General features: G+C 39.0%; 1 protein-coding gene across 1 annotated transcript in view; it reads left to right on the top strand.

The window, feature by feature from the left end:
* The window catches only part of frem2a (FRAS1 related extracellular matrix 2a), a 136,693-nt gene that overhangs the window by 15,605 nt on the left and 98,430 nt on the right, over nt 1–22,658 (top strand). Inside the window, exon 2 of the mRNA XM_036595057.1 lies at nt 1,813–1,902. Coding sequence (XP_036450950.1) covers nt 1,813–1,902 — 90 coding nt within the window. The remainder of the gene's footprint in view (nt 1–1,812; nt 1,903–22,658) is intronic.

Genomic DNA, 22,658 nt, shown 5'->3' with positions numbered 1-22,658 from the left:
CAGTTACAGACTGTAGTCCATCTGTTTCTCTGATACTTTGTTAGCCCCCTTTTACCCTGTTCTTCAGTGGTCAGGACCCCCATGGGCCCTCACAGAGCAGGTACTGTTTGGGTGGTGGGTCATTCTCAGTGGTGTGTTAGTGTGTGTTGTGCTGGTACGAGTGGATCGGTGCATCAATATAGTAAGTGGAGCTGATAAAATGGACAATGAGCGTAGAAACAAGGAGGCGGTCATAATGTTATGCCTGATCGGTGTAAGTTAAATATATGAGATGACATAACAGCACAATTATAAACAATAAGAGAAAATAGAGTAAATGTTTTTGCATTAACTTAATCTAACAAAGACGTCAGTTTATAGATTTTTATTTTATTTGTGTCACAAACTGTCATTTTGAACAAGAAAGTCCATGAATAGAAATATATGTAAAACTTTAGTTGTCTTTTTTCATTACTCTGATTAAACAAATCAGTAATAAGTGAATCTGATCCAGATTGTGCTTGTGCATCTTTTATATAGTGATAGAAAACATAGCAGCCCACAGAAAGCTCCATTTCCACTTGTTGATACATTTTACTGCAGCCAGTGTGGACATAAAAGCTCCGTACCTCCTCTGGCATTTAAACAGAGACAGAAAGTCTGAATAGAGTGCCAGTGAGTTGAGCTTGATTGAGTTAAAATGACGGTTACGGGCAAAAGGAATAAAAACTGGCTTAGTTGGCTAAGCTCTTTAAAACCACTAAGCCAGGGGTCACAACCCAAACGTTAAGAAGAGCCATTTTGTCCTTTTAACAAAAATCAAACCACCTTGGGAGCCACAACATTTAATGTCCATTTTACCATCTTCTTTCTCAGTATGTACCGATGCACTAGTATAGGATAAAAATTATAACATGAACAAAAACACAGACTTACTTTGTTTTAAGCTTTTGCTCAGCTACAGCCTCTTTTCTTGCATCTCTGGCAGGAAACTTTTCCTCAAAAATGGAATGGTTTCTTGTAAAATGTCTCTCAGTGTTTCGATTTTTACGAGGCTGAAGTCGACTTCTGATTCATCAGCTATAATTTCATGGTGAATGGACCAAAAGAAACGGCCCAAAATGACTTGGAAAAACGTCTGGTTCCATTGACTTACATTAAAAGTAAAGTAGGTTTTTTCCTTCTCCTGTAAAGTCACCATTTTGTTGGAGATATGAGTGCTAAGCAGTAAACAATTAAACGAACAAGCTTCTTGTTTGGATTTTCCCGTTCCACCTTAAATGGTACCTGAGGCGCCAGAATGTAACTGCTACACCATTTAAGGTGGAACAGGAGAATTTAAACAAGAAGCTGGCGAACGAGAAGCATCGTGACTTTTTAGTGTCTCGTTGCAGATTAAACATATCCGGAAACCAACTGAGTGATTATGAATGCAAATAAGTCCATTCATCTCCAAATTATCGATGTTCGTCTTCTGTCTTCCTCTTTGCCTTTTCGTTAGCTATTATCTAGGCGGTTGTTGTCTGCATTGCTATGGTGACCAGCTGTCTGCACACCACCCTTCAGGGTTAAAGGGTGACCATTTATTGTTAAACTGTGTTGAACGATCAGCAGAGCTTTATTTTACTGTAAAGGAGGATTATTTTATTTTAACCTACGAATCTAATTCTGCTGTGGAGCCACAACAGGGCAGCAAAAGAGCCGCATGCTGCCGACCCCTGACGCTAAGCATTTTGATGTATTCAGTCTGTGTGAATCTTCTCTCATGCTTCTACTGATTACACCTCATTAAAACCATCATTAGATTTTAAGACTTATTTTTTGTTTTCTCAGCTGACATTGACGACCTGAAGATCTGCTACGTGCTGAAGGACAAGGAGAATGCCACCAGTGACATCTTCCATTTCACTGTGGAAGACAGAGGTATGGTTTTAAAATATTTGCTTTTAAGGAGAAACTTGACAACTTTTTTAAAACAGATTTGGGCTTTTTATTGATGTTTTCTGGATCTGTGGCCATAATGTTGTGTAAGGGAGAAACATATTACTGTCAAAACCTTATAACCCTAAAATGGGAACTACTTGCGAAGGAAAAATAACGTGCTTAACTTCATTGTATAATAACACAAGATTTTTCTGAATCATTTTGAATCAGTTCTATTGGCTGGTGTAAAGAGCATCTGGTGTTTTCAAACTGTATAAAAAGTGAAGCATTATAAGCTTTTAATCTGACATTGATGATCCACGGATCAGACATAACATTATGACCACCTCCTTGTTTCTACGCTCACTGTCCATTTTATCAGCTCCACTTACTACATAGGTGCACTTTGTAGTTCTACAGTTACAGACTGTAGTCCATCTGTTTCTCTGATACTTTGTTAGCCCCCTTTTACCCTGTTATTCAGTGATCAGGACCCCCATGGGCCCTCACAGAGCAGGTACTATTTGGGTGGTGGATCATTCTCAGCACTGCAGTAACACTGACGTGGTGGTGGTGTTTTAGTGAGTGTTGTGCTGGTACGAGTAGATCAGACACAGCAGTGCTGCTGGAGTTTTTAAACACTGTGTCCACTCACTGTCCACTCTATTAGACACTCCTACCTTGTCTGTCTACCCTGTAGATGTACAGTCAGAGACGATAGCTCATCTGCTGCTGCACAGTTTGTGTTGGTCATCCTCTAGTCCTTCATCAGTGGTCACAGGACGCTGCCCACAGGACGCTGTTGTCTGGATATTTTTGGTTGGTGGACTATTCTCAGTCCAGCAGTGACACTGAGGTGTTTAAAAACTCCAGCAGCACTGCTGTGTCTGATCCACTCCTACCAGTGCAACACACACTAACACACCACCACCACATCAGTGTTACTGCAGTGCTGAGAATGATCCACCACCCAAATAGTACCTGCTCTGTGAGGGTCCATGGGGGTCCTGACCACTGAAGAACAGGGTAAAAGGGGGCTAACAAAGTATGCAGAGAAACAGATGGACTACAGTCTGTAACTGTAGAACTACAAAGTGCACCTATATAGTAAGTGGAGCTGATAAAATGGACAATGAGCGTAGAAACAAGGAGGTGGTCATAATGTTATGCCTGATCTGTTTACACTCTGCATGTAAATATTTGGATTTTAACATCAGAATTAACAAATAGTCGTGCGCTCCTCTGCACTGATACAAACAAACGAGCGTGAGAGCCGTTATTGGTTTTCGCAAACGTAATTGAGCTGTACGTTTGAATTTTCTGCTTCCTCTCTAAAAGAGAACAAACACAACAGAAACCCCAATTAAGCCTTAATTGCAGGAGGCCTTTATCTCTCCAGCGGGTTTAAATGGTGGAATTAGATAGCCTTTGTCAGAGCTATAGAAAGTCAGACCGAGGGCTAGTTGGTTAGAAAGGCCCTCAGCACAAAAGAGCGTTTGATATTTAAGACCTGAGGCAAGATGGTAAATAATTACAGCCTTGGGGTGGGAGAGCAGGCCGTGCTCATGTCCAGACGGAGTATGAGGCAGAGTATTAGAGGCTCTTTCAGTATGAAGAACTGGGCAAAATGTAGGCTTTTAGTCTACAAAAGCAGATGGTTCAAACTCACTGTATTTTCCCCTAAAAGGATTATCACTCTTTTCTCTCACACTTGCATTAAGCACTCTTTCCTCACAGCTCATCATCCTTGTCGTAACAAAAGAACGACAGAAAGATTTCTAGCTTTAATGTATGTTGAGGTAATGAGGTTTTAGTTCGGACCATTCCTGTTAGTCCATCGGTCACTGTAAATGCACAGCCTTGAGTGCTTTTATAAAACCGACAAAAGACAATATAATAAAATACACCAGTGTTCAATGAAAAAAATCGTCATCAATAATAATCATAATAAGCCATGTAGCTTGTTACCAGTAGACTATTGTTGCCAAGCAACATAATGGTAAAGGATTAGTCCTTGAGCACAATGGCTTTCAGTAAGCTGATGTATTAATTCAGGGTTTAATGTGTGCAGCCATAGAGATGTTTCGATGGAGTATTTTCTTCAAATGTGGCTCAGACTGTCAGTTTTTTGCATCTATTTGTTTTATTAAAAAGAAAAATAACATAAGGGCACAAATAATTCAAATAGTCTAATATCCATTTGTTACGTTGGGATTCCTTTCTTTCTTTCAGAAGCTTCATCTTTTATGTAAAGAAGGCCACAAATTTGTAGCCTGAACTACAATACATTTCATTAGCAAAGGCTTTTAAGGCTATTGTTAATACAGTCATATGCCAAAGTTTTGGCGCCCCGGTTGGATTGCATGTTTTTGCTGATTTTCTAAGCGAAAATAAGTCCTTGACAGATGAAAACACTTATTTATTATTTTAATGCTACATATTTTAATGCTCAATTATTGTTTATTTTTTAAATTCAACATAATGGAAAAAGAAAAAAAAACATGAAATGTTTTATTTTTTTGTTCTATTATGTTAAATTCAGCAAATAAATAGAAACTAGCCTCTACAATTTGCAGCAAAATGCCATATTTAATTGTGTTGCCTGTAGAGGATGTGTTAACTTTTTTTCAGTTAGAAAACAAAATATATATTTTGACCAGGAGTATTCAAACGTTTTGAATAGGACTGTAAATAAATAAATAAATAAATAAGATTATTGCTTGTGGGAGCGCTGTAAGTTTTCAGATGATAAGAAAAATGTTCATTGCAAAATTACAGTGTGAAGTGATGCTTAACTGAGCACCACTTGGTAGACTACATACCTTACACCATTACTGGTTTTGGTTCATTTGCTCTGTCATTGGTATTAAGATAATTGCAGTTAATTGCATTCCTTTGCATGGTTGATCCTGATTAGTCACATTTGTGGGTTTTCTTTTGCTCAAATTTGACACTAAAGACAGTTTTTTCCATTTAAAAATCAAAGCTTTTTGTTACAGGATTATTTGTGGACAAAATGAGCCTCATCAGAATATATTTTGCTGCTGTCGGAAAGAAAACCTCATATCTCCAAAATAATAACTTTACAGGAGAAGGAAAAAACACACGCTACTTTTAATGTAAGTCAGTGGAACCAAATTTTTTTCCAAGTCATTTTGGACCGTTTCTTTTGGTCCATTCATCGTGATAATATCACAATATAAAGGGCAGCAGGCATTTTCAAAATATGTAAAAACTGAAAAACGGCAAAAATGGAGATACAAGGTTCTGTTCCCTACAGCAGCAATTTATTACCTTCAATAATTCAACATGAATCTTACATAAAGTCAGAAAACGCAGGTCGAACATGAACATAGAGAGAACGTAGTTTCCTCTCTGATTATAGGCCCCGCCCTCATACCACTACGTTACACTATGTGATGTTTTCTAGAGGGGAACTTGAGCTTTCCACTTTGCTGTTGTTGTTTGATGATTTACCCATAGTCCTACTGTGAGCATTATCCACTGAAGTCCATTGAAGGCGTCCTACAGTGCTAATGTTACTGATATTACCGATACTGCTGACATCAGCGTTGTGTTTTGGAAATAAAAACAATACTTGTTGGAAATATTATCAATGGCTCTATTGATAAAAGCTAGGAGGGCTGCAGTCATGGAGTCAGTCGTTTAAACACACAGTGCTTGAGCAGCCTTCAGGCTGGAGCTGCAGATGGTTCAGTGGGTCAAACTAAATGTATTACTGGTGTTAAAATAACTAGAGATATTAATAATGTTTTGCATTAACGCATCATCAGCATGTTAAATTTGACACCTCTACTGTTAATACTTTGTAACAAACATCCATAAAATTATAGGTAATTATGAAACATAGCGCTGCTGTTGGAAGAAAACCTCTTATCTCCATTTTTGATGTTTTTCAGTTTTTTATGTAATTTGAAAATGTCTGTTACTCTTTACATTGTGGGTGAAGTTCATGATGAATGGACTAAAAGAAACGACCCAAAATGACCCTTAAAAAACGTCTGGTTCCATTGACTTACATTAAAAGTAAAGTAGGTTTTCCCTTCTCCTGTAAAGTTACCATTTTTAGAGATACAAGGTTTTCTTCCGACAATAGCAATAAATATTGCTGTTTTTAGGGGTGGTATTGAGGGTGGCATTTAAGTACTTGATCAGAAATACCAACTAGTATTCTAAAAATTAAAACTTTAATATGACTACAATGAGATGTAGCGCCAGCAGTTTGACATAACCATTAAATACACCTTCAGGGGGAGAGAGATTAGCCTTGGTGGGATTCTGTCACTGGATTTTAGCCAGTTTAGTTACATGTGGCCTCACTTTATCACTTATTCAGCACTTCTCTTTCTGCCCTTCCTTGGCTGTCATCTCTGGGGAGGCTTGCGCTCTGTTCTCTTGTCACTCATCGGAGCCGGCAGGGAAATATGTCAGCCCTCTATCCTTTTTCATCCAGACAGACCTACAGGGAGAGAAATGAGAGAGCTTTAACTTTTGGTATGCGGTGGGGCAGCACGGCCGATCTGCTCTGACCTCAGACCTGTGGGCCGCTACAGGGCTCGCTGCTTGGAATTCTCGGGGAATTGTCTCACTCTGCTAGAGCCGATAGCACTTCTTTTGAGAGAGGACCCCTGGCTGAGGGGGAGTTTTTCATCTTTTTTCCCCATTGCACCTATACAAAAGGGTGGCGGCTCAGCTGAACTCATTTTATTGATGTCGCAGCTGAAGGACTCTTTTTTCTTCAGACTTGCTGTAATCTGCAGGTCCAGCTTGCTGCAACTGAAAGATTACAAACACTGAGCCACCCTTTGCGATGTAGAGGAGCAGAGCTAGTTAGAGGGCTAATTAGGGGCCTTCTCTGCTGCTTTGCAGTGTTGGGGCACTGATGTAATTTAGACTCTGAAGCTGATTTTTCTAAGACTGTTTATTACTGAACATCGCATTGAGTAGCACTTGACTGGTGGCACTACATATCATTATTGTCGTATCAAAGGCATTCATTTTTTTTTACAGGCTGGGAATACTTGAATGTATTTGACTGCCATTCTGGTGCATAAACTCATAGATCTTAAAATATAGTTATATATAATAAATAATGAACTTAACAAAATGAAATATAATAATTGTAATAACTTTGTTTTGCATTTTGTACCTAAAAAATATTATTATTATATTAAAATTATTTTTACTCAAGGAAGAGTAAAGAAAGAGAAATTTCATACGTTGTCCACCCAGGTTAATTGGTGTGAACTGGTCACTGAACTGGTCATTGGTTTTCTGCACTGGAGTTAATTATGTTGGTTTTTGTCACTTAATATTGTAAAGCTTGGTCAGCTCAGAATGGTTACGTGCACTTTTTTTGCCCTTGTGAATGTTGGCAAGCCAGTTGGAAATAAATTTCTGCTATATTACAATATATACAGAATAACCTAAACAACTGAAATGCGAAACACCATCATGGTTGGAATGACAAAAACGTAAAATGCACTCATACTAACTCTTTAAGCTTCCTATTGTATTCAAAAGTTTAGGCTCCTCTGGACAGTATTTTGTTGAGTTTTGAAGTGAAAAGACGTAAATACAGGCTCTATAGCAATTTAAAACATTTTCTGCCAATGTTAATGCACAGTAAATTTATATTTGCTAAATTTAAACAACAGAAAAAAATGAAATGGTAATTGTGACATGCTTACTGTAAAAATGATTCAATCTTCTATCTTAAAAAAGTGTAAGTTGCCTTAAAATTCAGTGCATTTAACAACAAATTATTTCTAATAAAAGTTAACAGAATGTAAAATAAATATTATTGTTGTCAACTTGTTGTTAAAAGTTCAATTAACTTAAAAAGGTTTTAAGCCAACCACGTTAGTTACTTTTTAAGTTTAATATTAGATATTTTTTATAGTGAAAATGTTTGGACACCCATTTAGTTGTAAAGTCGCAGAACTTAGTTAACTCCTTAGGCCTTAATTGATTTGTCCATGTTCAGGCAGGTGAAGAATTGTCAGCTGACAATTCCAGAGTATAATAAATTCTCTGACTCTTCAGACCTTGTGCTACGCTCAACAACCATGGGCTGCTCTTAGCAGCTGACTAAAGATCTGAAAATGAAGCTCATAATGATATAGGAATGCTTCCAGCTCACAGTCCCCACTGCCCAAAAAATGTCATTAAGACATGGCAGTTACTGGGAAAAGTATAAGGCAAGATCTGGAACACCAAGAAAACTGACAGAACTTCTTGTATGCTGGCCAGAAAGGCAAAGCAAAACCCCCATACAACAGCAAGGAGTTGTCACAACATAGGAGTGGTTGTCCACCATGTTGCTATTACAAACATGATCTGCATGGACAAGCAGTCTGAAGGAAGTTTTACCTGCAATCTAATTACAACAGTCAGCATCTAAAGTGTGCAGAACAACATCTAGATAAGCCAAAGGCATTTTGGAAACAAGTGCTGTGTTAAATAAGGTATGTTTGGAGGAAAAAGGAGCAGCATTTGATGAAAAGTACACCTTGCTTGTTAAGCTAACTGTTAAGCATGGGGTGGATTTACTATGCTTTTAAGTTGTCTAGCAGCCAGTGACACAGGAAACACTGTGCAGGTACAATGGAAGAATAGATTCCAATAAATATTAGAAAATTCTGGAAGCAAATTTGGCACAATCGGTCAAGAAACTGAGGCTAAAAAGGCTGGTCTGTACAACAGGACAATGATCGAAATGATACCTCAACATCTACCATGAACTACTTCAAGCAATTCAAGCTGAAGCATTTGGAATGGCCCTCACAGTCCTCTGATTTGAACATCATTGAGAGTCTGTGGGTAGATCTTAAACATGCTGTGCATGCAAGACAACAAAGAACTAGACGTGTTATGCAAGGAAGAGTGGGTGAAAATTCCTAAAACAGGAATAGAAAAATTCCTGGCTGCAGAAAGCATTTGCAAGCTGTGCTATCTGCCAAAGGGGATGTTGCTAAGTGCTGACTTAAAAAGGGGCCCAAGCAACTTTGCATTAATATTTGCATAAAATCATTATTTTTTACATAATTTGCCACAGAGCTTGTATTTATTTCTTATCACTTCAAAAATCAACAAAATATGTGATTTGGTGTATGTAGTAATTCATCCTGTGCTCTAAACCACATCGATAAGTCTACGCAACCTTAATAAAGACCTGGAATGGAGTTGAGAGACGTTTTGAGGATGTATTCACAGAAAATATTTGGGTGACTATTGACTTCTAGTGTCTGGTAGCAGCATTATCTTCATGGCTCCAGCACTAAACTAAAGAAGCCAAATGTGGACACTGGATGTGTCTTGGCTGATTGGCTACACCTGGGCTAATTGAACACTCATTTGAAATTAAACTTTTTCTCTGAACCATTCCTTTGAGGATAGTACGTTTGAACCAAACGATTAAAATAAACTTTAAGTAAAGAACTTAAGTCAATTTATAGAAAGTAACAAAGCCGCAAGGAAGCTCCTTCAGTGGCTGCACTGATGCAGTCAAAATGAAGTGATGACCGGTAGTTTCACCGAACACTTTGCAGGTGCTTACATTTCTGTAAAACACCACCTCTGGGTTTTCTTAGAGCACTGGGGGTAAAAACAGCTCAATCAACAGCTGAATGTAGGGTCTTGTTATTTGTTATTGAAGCTCTACATAGCATGGCTCCGAGCTATAATCCTAACCTCTGGCTCCGTTATACCTCTCGAGTCCTTTGATCTTCTGAATAGTTGTTTTTAGTCATTCCACGCTCTCTGATGCAGTTTAAAGGTGACCTGGGCTTTTTTCTGTTCCAAGTTGTGGGTCATTCCACAGAAACGTCCACTTTTCTATCTCTCCATAGGAGTCACTGGTGTTACTGATCCTCATTGGTGTTACACATAATAAAGGTAACACCAGAGAGATTTTAATGAAAAATGCATTTTACCAAATGGCTGCTACAGAGCATCAAACCACATGCTGTCAATCATCGAATATCCACTAAAATATGGAATTTAATCCATTTGTATTCTATTTTTTCACAATGACCTAATAAAGTGGGTCACACCAGTGACTTCAGCTAAAAGCTTCATATGAAATCATGAGCTAAATGAGGAAGTCTCTGATAACTGAAAGACACAGTGGACTCACCATGTGCTTTTCTTCATAGATCCTCAGAAAACAGGTAAAAGGAAGTCGAGTGATGTCATCAGTGTGATTTTTATTTCAAAATAAGAGATTTTTTGTTACACAGTAACACCAGTGACACGACTCCTGGGGACAACAACTTTCATTATATATTTTATAATATTTATTTGGCATTTGTTTTCTTTATGTTATTTAAATCATATATTTCATAGTCATGTATAGATTATTGCAGTTAAAATTGCAGAAAAAAATGTTTTTTTCCTCAGAATATGGCCTCGGCCTTTACACATGACTGAGGACGAGCTCTTCTGTGGTGCTCTGAATTCTATATAATTGATTTAAAAACCAATATTGCTAAATTGAGGCTTAAGAAGGTGTAATTGTTAAAATAATATACTGTTTTATTTTAAAATATAAATAAATTGTAACCCTATCATGTTTTTCAAGTGTAATATATCTGTAAACGTTAGGGACACAAAAATGGACGTTTCTATAGAAAGACTCCTGTACATTTATTCTCTCAGGTGCCACTGTACTTTTTAAGACTGTGCATGTAGTCATCCATTCTGTCTGTGTGTTCTGTCCTGCTGTCAGTAGCTTTTGTCCTTTGTCTTTTACTGTCTTTGTATTTGATTTTTTATCAGCATGTTGTTTACCCATTTGAATTCATTGTGCAGTTTTGTCTAGTCATTTGTGGTTTAGTCATTTCTGTTCTTTTTTACATAGTTAAATTTGTATGTTTTCATTTGGGTTGATTTTATTATGCAGCACTTTGCCTGACACTTGTTGTCTTTTAACCCTTGTGTGGTGTTTGTGTGTTTGTTACTCAATGGTCTGGTGGACCCACCAATTATTGTTTTTATATCAATACAGCCATAATAATTTATATCAAAATACCAGATGTTTAAAATATCACAGTGGCCAGCGTAGGGTTCTCCTTTAGCAGCTGTAGCCAGTCAGCAGCCTGTCCATGTTGTCCACCCTCACACACACACACACATATATACAAACACACACACACACACACACACACACACACTAACAGCAGGCCATGTAGGAGGAGAACAGAGTGAAGGACACAGCACCTCCACACTTTTACTCCCCGCAGGTTCACCCAACAGCATGTGTAATATAAATGTGTGGGGGGTGAACAGAGTGAAGACACTGAAAATGGGTTATTTTATATGTTCTTCACGGAAAATGAGCAAAGACCAAGAATCTGGGGTTGAAATAATAATAAATCACATCATTTTTTCTTTTGGTAAACATTGAAAATGAGTCCCACAGACCTGAACACCACACAAGGGTTAAATGTGCTGTCAATAAAGGTGGCTTGACCTGACTATCACTACTGAACACTCACATTTTAACAAATAATCAACACTTTTTAACGGTGTAATATTAGGTGTCACAAAATGGCAAAAATTCTGAAGTCAAATCATATTTAAATATATCATGTTTTACTTACAAACACAAACATGATGTCGAGTTATCGATATAAAGTTTAAAATTTCCAATATTCAACTGAATTTTTCTGCTTCTTTCAAGAATTAGCATTGGAATAATGCCAGTAATTAGTATAAAATTGTACCATGCTTTTGTGATTCCTGGTTATTTGCTGCTAAGGGTTAACCTCTGAAGGCCTGCACAGGCATGCACACACACACACCCATACACACAGACGACCACCCGTGGCTAGGATGTGGCCTGATGTTGTTTTCCATGTCTGTCTGCAGCCAGTGATATCCTGTCAGTCACAGTTTGGCCTAGACACCCCCCCTCAATCCTCTCTTTATCTCTGGCATTATCGCCACTAGCTCTAGGCTATGTCTCCTAGACACTCCCTCACACACCTCCTCTCCTCTAACTGTGTTTGCAGGTACAGACAGACCCTCTGAGTGACAATAGTGGGGGGCCCCAGGTCATTTCTTAAAGGTCAAATCAGATATGGCTTTTCTTGACCTGTTGCAAAAATAAGATCTAAGGACTCCAGTAGAATTCTTCGTCTTTCTTCACTTGAAGAGAAACAACAAATATTTCAGCTGCTATTTCGGTAACTGAATTGCATTTTTAATTATGCATGGCCGCATTTATAATATTCACAAATATTATGCAGTTTCATACCAAAAGACAACATATAAAACACATATTCAAATTTGTTGTTCACAAAGCCCACGAAGACACATTTCCTCATATGAATCACTACATTTGATAAATAATTGGAACAATAATTATTTTATTGAAAAGCAAATAATAATTTCTTAGTAAACATCTCTTTTTGCAAAATGCTCAATTAAATACAATATATGTTTATAACATGACGGCAAATTGTCGTGATATTAGCTTTCGCAATAATGATATAGAAGATCATGCAAATGAGTCTCGAACCGTTACTATATCTTTTATTGTGTGCTCTGAGCATCAGACCACATATGTTTTATTGAGTCTTTAGTACATTGCAAGGTATATTTAGCCATATGTAGCAATTGTGCTACATATGCTGTGCGCTGTTTGTTGCTATAATGGAGTCCCTGATTGTAGCGCTCTTATTCAAACACTATTTTAATTACTTAAATACCTTCAGCTCTGTCAGCAGATTAAGCTGGACAGTGCTCGTGATAGACCTACCGATAAGTCAACAAGCAGCAACAGCAATGTGGAAAGCTCCAGTTCTGTTTCAGAACATTCAATCTAACAACGCTGTAGTAAAAGGTACACAATTGCAGAGTTGAAACCATTGATATATATTAGGGTTACACCAATACCGGTACTGCACTTACATGCAGTATTGGTGTCAGCAGTGGGGATAACCTCTGACAAGTGTGCTACTGAGTGACGCATGCTTACGCTCTAGTAGACGGAACTTAACAACACATAGGGGTTGTGGGTCGACAAGCAGCAGTGAAACTGCTCCTGGCAAAATCTGTAACACCAGTATTTTATGGGAAGGCAATGGTAGTAGGGTAGAATTTATCCTGAGGTATTGGTTTCACCACAAATAAGCATGCTAACAATGTACACACCATAGATATACATACCTAGATGCCGCATTAGGTCCAGCCAGGCACGTCAGCGGCGCTGCCATTTTGGGGCAGTCAACATCGCGGCTGGACTGCATTCAGTACCATTACAGAGCGGCAGTTTAAGAAAGATACTGTCCAAAATTACACTATTTCAAGAATATTACACTCAGAAAGTGGGATAGGATTATATAACGGAGGGAACGCAGTGATCCACACTCATGTCTGTGTGATGTTTGTGTAGATATGGCTGTGTGGTTAATGAGGCACAGAGAACCTGTTGATGTGATTGTTTTTCCTCTGGTTTTATATTAAGTTTATTCCATTTAATAACAAGTCTATTCAGGGGGTCTTAACTTTATGTAGCAGTTATTTATTTACAGTGATGGATAAAGCTTTCTAGCTGGGTAAGTTAAAGCATTCCTTAATTCATAATAGATTAATGATAGCACCTTCTTACACAAAGTCAAATTCTTATTTGTCAGCATCTTGTTCGAATTTTCCCGTTCCACCTTAAATGGTGCAGCTTCAGGCACCAGAAAGTGACTGCTGCACTATTTAAGGTGGAACGGGCAAATTTGTTGGCGAATAGGAGGTCAACTTTAGCTTCGTCCTTCTTACTGTGTTTTAGGGAGTTATTTTATTTTTATGTGCATTAAGAATAGAAGTGATTTACACATTGAAAATAATTCAATAACATTATTTTCATATATATATATATATATATATATATATATATATATATATATATATATATATATATATATATATATATATATATGAAAATAATGTTATTGAATTATTACCAGTAATAAACACATTTTGATGAAGGTAATTTGTTCCACTGAAAAAGCTATAATGAAATGCATTGATCTTTAAATTGAAAACATATTTTTCTTTAGTCTATAAAAGTCTATAAAATCAAGCAAATAAGACAAATACAGTCAATTGAAATTTACCACAAAACATAATGTGTTTAATCACAATTCATTATTTTAATCGTTTGACAGCCTTTCTAGCAATATAGGCGCAATATGGTATTTAATCCATATCATACAACTCTATTATAAAGAATATTAGAGCAGGGGCTTCTCCCAGAGACAAAATGAGAGAAAATAAGAGAGAGAGAATAGACCAAGAAGAGTGGATTGAAAAAGACAACCACAAACCTTAGAAAGTGACTCAGTGGTGCCGGGTTGGTTTTTACACTACAGGATGGAGGGCTGAATTTTTCTCCCTCTTCTGTCAGTGCAGATTTGTCTCAGTTCCTCTTTCTAAAGGGCAGACCGTCTCTTTGTATGCAGAGGGTGGTCATGCGCACCTGAAAAGAATCCCCAGCCTTTTAGCCACAGATTGACCTCCAGCTCTCTCCAGTAATGCATCCCTTAACGCAGTGCTACATTAAAAGTAAAGTCGGTCTGAGTGGCGTTTTCCATAAGGGACACAGTTTGGTCGCATCAAATATTCACGAGTAGTTTTCCTGCGCTGGTGGTGATGGAGAGTGACCTCAGAAAGATCACTATCCATCTGTTTTGAAGAGCAGCACCATGCTGGCCTGTTTTTCGTGCTGCTTTGTGTAGATCCACAAATTCTTTCTTTGCAGTCTTTTGCAGCAAGGTTGGACGAGCTAATGGACAACCCAAAGAAAAAATTACATAGAACAACATTTATGAAAATAGGTTGATTTAATCTTGTATTATTCTTACAACAGTCTCGTAATGCGAAATAGTAATACACTATATGGCCAAAAGTATATGGACTCTTCCGATTATTGAGTCCAGGTGTTTCAGCCACGCTCTTCGCTTACAGGTGTATAAAATCAAGCACATAGCCAAGCAGCCTCCATAGACAAATAATGGCATTAGAATGAGTCGTACTGAAGAGCTCAATGACTTAACCCTGGCACCAGTTAGGTCATGAAATTTCTACCCTGTTAAATCTGCCCTGGTCAACTATAAGTGCTATTATTGTAAAAGGGAAGCATCTAAGAGCAACAACAGCTCAGCCATGAAGGGCAGCTCACAGAGTGGGCTGCTGAGTGCTGAAGTGCGTAGTGCCTACAAATCACCTATGCTCTGTTGCATCACTACAGACTTCCAAACTGTCTCTGGAAGCAACATGAGCACAAGATGTCACTGTTGGGAAGTAGGGCTGAACGATTTTGGTGAAATTTTCTGTCCAATATTGCGATTATGATTTAAATTGTGAATGTTTTCTATAAACTGATGTCTGAGCCTTTTTTTTGACTAAGACCAGCGTATACGTTTCTGTCTTGAGGCTTGAACTCTTAACACGGAGCACCAGCCTCCCAGTTATTTGCGGATGTGATGTCACAGCACACGGTTGTTTGGTTGCTTCTGATTCGTCGAATTCTTCTAAAAGCAGTTCACGAGCTCCGTGTGATTAGGTTAAATTTCCCTACTTAAACCTCACAACGTATCAACATTCACACTTAAAAAGATGGTTCTTTAACGTTCTTTAGTAAAGAAAATGGTTCTATATGGACCTATGAACCCCCAAGAAACCCTTGGCCTGATTAAATGTTTTTTTTTGCATTGTGAAACGGTTCTTCTGATTGACGGAAAATGCGTGCATATGGTTCTATATAGCACCCAAAAGGGTTCTGCTACTGTTACCAGCTTGACACCGAAACAACAGAAGAACCTTTTTGGGTGCTACATAGAACCCTTTTCAAAAAGATTCTATAGAGAACCATCTACAGCACATTCTCCATCATTTTGAGGAACCCTTTCACGATACAAGGAACCATTTAATCATGCAAAGCGTTCTTTGAGGTGTTCACGGTTCTATATAGAACCACTTTCTTTACTAAAGAACTCTTGATGAACCATCTTTTTTAAGAGTGTAGTTGAAAATAGACTATGAGTATGATAAAAATTGCAGCTCTTGCGATTTGAAAATTGCGATTTCGATATAAAAACGATTAATCGTTCAGCCCTACTGGGAAGTCACTGTTGCTTCCATGGCCAGCAGCTGGACACAAGCCTAAGATTACTACGCACATTGCCAAGCGTCGGCTGGAGTGGTGTAAAGCATGCCTACACCGGACTCTGGACACAGTGGAACTGTGTTCTCTGGAGTGATGAATCACATTTTACTATCTGTCAGTCTGGTGGACGAATCTTGGTTTAGCAGATGCCAGAACAGTAAAGTTTAGTGGACGAGGGTTAATGGGCTGTTTTTCAGAGTTTGGGCAAGGCCCATTATTTCCATTGAGGGCTAATGTTAATGCTACAGCATACACAGATACTTTAGACTCTTCCCGCTATATGGCAACAGTTTGATGAAGGCCCCTTACTGAGTGTACAGGGGCCTGACCTCAACTTTGCGCTGAGAAATAAAGGTACTAAACTGTCACTGGGGCAGTTCCCCTCTCGTCACTGGGGTGGTTCACCCAAGGGTACATCTCAGTACCTTTAGTCAGGGAACATAACTGAACCATAATCCACTGAAATGATATTTTCTAAGCTGTACTGACTCCACACACCCCGTCTCGTCTCCAGGCTTTTATTTTACTGTTCTGTTTTAAAACATTCGGTTATGAAAAGGTACAAATACGAACTTTTCACCTGGAAAAACTTATTTAAGGTTCACAATCAGACCTTAAAACCACTGCTGTACCTTTGAGGGAACATTTACATTGTTTGTACCTTGATGAATGAAAAATGTACCTGAACAGAACCTTTATTTCTAACAGTGTACTGAACAACTTTGGCATGAATTGGAATGTCGATTGTGAGCCAGGCCCTCTCGTCCAGCATCAATACCTGACCTCAGAAATACCCCACACACTCCAAATGCTGCGAAAAGCCTTCCCAGAAGAGTGAAGGCTGTTATATCTGCAAACAAGGGGCCAACTCCATATTAATGCCCATGGTTTTGAAATGGCATGTTCAACAAGCTCAAATAGGTGTGATGGCCATGTGTCCACGCGTTTGGTCAAACTGTGTATATTAACTACATTTAAGATGACGTCTTTTAGGATGGAATCATTTTGTTGAAGGTTGAGTGGGACTTTTATGCTTGTTTAGCCTGGCAACAGTTGAAAGAATGCATTTGTGGGCGTGGCATGGATAGGTGATTTAGGGGATTAGTGGACTGTGTAGAATAGATGCCATAAGAGTGCCAGTCTGAGCGTGGATGAATCCAGCCGTACGTGATCCAGCTCTGTGGGTGCTGGGCCTCCGCTCAGCTGTGCGTGTTGCTGTCTGATAACTGTACTCCCAGAGTTTGTCACTAAGTTGTTTACAAGAAAAGATTACCTTTAGCCGTCTCAAGGCGACAGAGACACGCAAGAGTCACTGAATCTTCTAGGGAACACAGTCATACTCTGTAAAGCCGTTGGCAATGGAGCTGTTTGTTTTTCTTTGGTGCTAATTGGGCTGTTGGTACAATGTGCTTCAGTGGTTGATTCTGAAGCTCATGCTGCCAATTCACTAGTGAGAATACAACAATTCACCATTCCTGTTGCGAGTCTGGGGCCAAAACATTTTTCGTAATTATTCAGTTATTCGGTAGGAATGCAGCTGCAGTATTTTATGTATGAAAGTTTCATGTGCATGATAAACATCCTTTGTTGCCTTTCATATCTTTCAAAAATGTTTTTCAGTTTTCAGAGTTCCTTTTTATTTAATCATTCGTTTTTTTTTCATGTGGTTTATGTGATCTACTTAAAAAAATCACTTCATGTGGTAACGAGCAACTGAACTAGTTTTATTCCACTTAAAAAACTCCACTGATTGAAAGAATCTTTCATTCTATTTATTTAGGTTGAATAAAACTGGTCAGTTTACTTGTTACCACATGAAGTAAGTTTTTAGGTAGATCTGATGAGCCACTTTCGCAGTGTGCAGTGTGATCGAGAGGGCATAGAACAGCGCATAGAGTACTGTGCAAATGTCAAAGACCACCTATTATTTATTTGATGTCCGGTCAAAATGGCCATTGAGTGCCAGTTATTCTTTTTCAGCATCAGAAAAAAGCAGAAAACATACAACGGTCAGGCATAACATTATGAGCACCTCCTTGTTTCTGCGCTCATTGTCCATTTTATCAGCTCCACTTACTATATAGGTGCACTTTGTAGTTCTACAGTTACAGACTGTAGTCCATCTGTTTCTCTGATACTTTGTTAGCCCCCCTTTTACCCTGTTCTTCAGTGGTCAGGACCCCCGTGGACCCTCACAGAGCAGGTACTATTTGGGTGGTGGATCATTCTCAGCACTGAAGTAACACTGACGTGGTGATGGAGTTTTTAAACACCTCAGTGTCACTGCTGGACTGAGAATAGTCCACCAACCAAAAATATCCAGCCAACAGCGTCCTGTGGGCAGCGTCCTGTGATCACTGATGAAGGACTAGAGGATGACCACCACAAACTGTTTGCAGCAGATGAGCCATCGTCTCTGACTTTACATCTACAAGGTGGACTGACAAGGTAGGAGTGTCTAATAGAGTGGACAGTGAGTGGACACAGTGTTTAAAAACTCCAGCAGCACTGCTGTGTCTGATCCACTCGTACCAGCACGACACACACTAAAACACCACCACCACGTCAGTGTTACTGCAGTGCTGAGAATGATCCACCACCCGAATAGTACCTGCTCTGTGAGGGTCCATGGGTAACTGTAGAACTACAAAGTGCACCTATATAGTAAGTGGAGCTGATAAAATGGACAATGAGCGTAGAAACAAGGAGGTGGTCATAATGTTATGCCTGACCGGTGTATATTTAACAGAAAATTACACTGAAGCCTTAACAACTAAACTCTGTTATCAACATTTTCAGTGCATAGTGATTCCAACCTTCACCATTATTACAGCTTTCATTGTTTTTGGTGTCTTGCCTTATTTTTTCAGTGAAATCTGAAGGGATGTTTTTCCACACCTCCGAAGTTCAGTCTTCACACAATCCATGTAACCCCAAATACATTCAATGAATAATTAGCTAATATGATGGGTAATGTTCTGCACTTACTGTAGTTTGCTGTGTTCCTCACTTGAGAGGTAGGAATATGACATATAAACAAATGTCCCTTCCCACAACATTCAAACAAGACCACTAAAATAGTCCCAGACAAGTTATAAAACGACATAAGTTTTGCTTTTTGGTATCTGCATAAAATGGAAATAATAGCAGATCTGTTGAATATATTGGGTATGTTAGCATTTTCGGAAACAATTGCTAACTTGCTCTGTGACCCGTGAGGAGGTAATTTCTTTGTTTCTTTGTAATTTCTATTGTAGAAGCACACGTTCAAAAAAAATGAATTTTGAGAAAAAACACTGGACTCTTTATTTAATTCATATTTTATGTTAATGCATGTCACTTCTATTGCTTATAAGACGGCACTAAATCCCAGGACGCTGTACTGTGGTCGACCCTGGCTTTTTCTCTGCCTGTCTGTGTTCATATTAGTTTAAGAAGAAAATATTTCCGTTTGTTTGTATTAAAAAGGTTGTATTCTTTTCTAAGAAGTGGAGATTAAAGGGGAGATTTCTCCCATTTTGACAGAACAGGCTTTGCAAGTCTCTGGCATACTTGCAAATCAGTTTTTTAGGTTCCCTTGAGGTTGATCTTCATTTGACAGTCTGTCGGAAGTTATCCACTCACTCTGGCATGAAGGCTGCTTCTTTGTGGTAGAGTGGAATCAGATTAGATAAATTATTTCTTGGGAGTGCTGTTTTTTTGACATGTACCCCAGTCATGAAGTTCTCTCAGGGGATAGTGTAGTGCTGGTTTTGAAACTATGAAGTGTGTTTTAAGCTACATAGGGTCAAAAATTGTTTTTAACTAAATTCCAAACTATTTTCATTAAAGCTGTTTTGTTGACTCACTTAGTTCTGACAGAGTGCAACTTTTTTTGATTGAACTATTTTTTCTACATATCCAGAGTAAGATGAGTTCATCAGAGACCTCTGCTAAAATAGCTTCACCTGAACGTCCACTGTGTGCAGATATCGATTGGCTGTGTATCACCCATCTGTCAATGCTCAGACAGACAGATAACGACAGGTTCAGCCTGCTAAAAGAGCAGATTATATACACTCATCTTTTTATGTCTGTACAGGGTGAGTGTATGAAGACTGCTGTAGTCTTAACTGTCAGTTTAAAGTAGATTAACTCTAATGTAATAAGACAATTTGGACCATTTTATTGCTCCATTCATCATGTTGATTGAGTGTAATGGGCAGCTGGTGTTTTCATTTGTAATAACATAAAAAAAAAACTAGTAGGGAAGGTTTGTGAATGAACTTTAAGTTGGCTTAATAATTACTATGAAATCCCAGCTGGTTACTAAGGTGTTGCTAGGACATTGTCATGGTATCCCAGGTGGCTGCTAATGCTTTGCTGTGTTACACCAGGTGCTTGCCAAGATATTGCTAGGCCATTGCTATGGAAACCAAGGTGGTTGCTAAAGTGTTGCTAGGCTGTTGCTGTGGTATCCCAGGTGGTTGATTAGGTGTTGCTATGGAATCCCAGGCTTTAGCTAGGGTTAGGGTTAAGGATACTAAGGGATAGTGTTAGGTATGCTAAGATATTGCTAGGCCATTGCTGGGTTATCCCAGGTGGTTGCTAAGGCATAACTAGGCTGATGCTATGGAATCCCAGGTGTTAGCTAGGGTTAGGGTTGGGGATTCTAAAGCATAGGGTTAGGTATGCTAAGGTGTTGCTAGGCTGTTGCTAGGTTATCCCAGGTGGTTGCTAAGGTATAACTAGGCCAATGCTGTGGTATCCCAGGTGGTTGATTAGGTGTTGCTAGGCCATTGCTATGGAATCCCAGGCTTTAGCTAGGGTTAGGGTTAAGGATACTAAGGGATAGTGTTAGGTATGCTAAGGTGTTGCTAGGCTGTTGCTGGGTTATCCCAGGTGGTTGCTAATGCATAACTAGGCCAATGCTGTGGTATCCTGAGTGGTTGATTAGGTGTTGCTAGGCCAATGCTGTAGAATCCCAGGTGTTAGCTAGGGTTAGGGTTGGGGATTCTAAAGGATAGGGTTAGGTATGCTAAGGTGTTTGCTAGGCTGTTGCTGGGTTATCCCAGGTGGTTGCTAATGTATAACTATGCCAGTATTGTTGTATCCCAGATGGTTGATAAGGTGTCGCTAGGCCATTGCTGTGGAATCCCAGGCTGTTGCTAGGGTTAGGGATAGGGGATATTAAGCGTTAGGGTTGGGGACACTTAAGGATAGAGTAAGGGATGCTAATGTTTTGCTAGGCTGTTGCTAGGTTATCCCAGGTGGTTGCTAAGGTACAACTAGGCCAATGCTGTGGTATTCCAGGTGGTTGATAAGGTATTGCTAGGGTGTTGCCGCTGAATGAAAACCGTACATGCAATCAGCCCCAAAAGCACAAGCACACTATTCCAGTTTATGCTCAATGATCCTGCAAAGTTTCATAGTTCTAGCTGGAAAACCGTGAAAATGGACTAAAAAGGTATAAACTAAAAAAACGAAGAACAGTCTGTTGGCTTTATAATGCAAACTTAATGAACAAAATAAGTCATGAGGTTTTCATATGACAGTGTCTGTATATCCTCCTTCTTTTAGTCATTTTTTACTGTTTTAAGCCCTTCGATACGCCACTGAAGGGGTCTGTTTTCTCTTTGAAAGATGAAGAGCTCAGCCAGCATTTGCTGTATCTTCTCTTCTTCACTCACTGTGACAAACTGATTGCCTTTCATCAGCTGTTTAAGCCTTTCGAAAACACAGAGGATATGACTGTACTGAGTATTCTGTCAGTTTCACAGTTCCACTGTTCGTGCTGCCTTGCTTTAAACCAATCCCACTCATCATCTGAAACTGGAAATATGAGACTCTGGTGCTTTTTGTGGATCATTGACCCTTTAACCCCCCCCAATGGCCTACATGTGTCCCAGCCATCAATTCCTCATTCTCAGTACTTCATAATTTACAAATTAATTTCATAGTAATCACTGAATAATTTCTAACAGCAACTGAAGAAGTCTCAAAATTAAAGGAATAGTCCAGCAATTCCCAAGCTAATCTCTATCTGCTACATCTGTAGCATCTGAGACATTGAGCAATTCCTGAATTCTGTCAGTAAACCTCTATGGAAAACGCTGTCGTGAGTTCTTTAAAGGGATTTGAAAATGAAACTGTAAATCTATAGATGTGTTCTTTCACAGATGGGAATATAGAGAAGGATTTGTGGTAATTCATTATTAGTGTGGGTTCCTGTCTGATCATGCAGGGATACCTTGAAACTTTAGGAAAATAACCAGAACTGGCTTAACATTATGACCACCTCCTTACTGTATAGCTCCACTTACTATATAGGTGCACTGTTGTAGTTCTACAGTTACAGACTGTAGTCCATCTGTTTCTCTGCATACTTTGTTAGCCCCCTTTTACCCTGTTCTTCAGTGGTCCGGACCCCCATGGACCCTCACAGAGCAGGTACTGTTTGGGTGGTGGATCATTCTCAGCACTGCAGTAACACTGACATGGTGGTGGTGTGTTAGTGTGTGTTGCGCTGGTCTGAGTGGATCAGACACAGCAGTACTGCTGGAGTTTTTAAACACTGTGTCCACTCACTGTC

The sequence above is a fragment of the Colossoma macropomum genome, unplaced genomic scaffold (genome assembly GCF_904425465.1).
Source record: "Colossoma macropomum unplaced genomic scaffold, Colossoma_macropomum, whole genome shotgun sequence".
Classification (NCBI taxonomy): Eukaryota; Metazoa; Chordata; class Actinopteri; order Characiformes; family Serrasalmidae; genus Colossoma; species Colossoma macropomum.
Note: the sequence above shows the minus strand (reverse complement) of the source record. Positions and strands in the feature narration are given on the sequence as shown.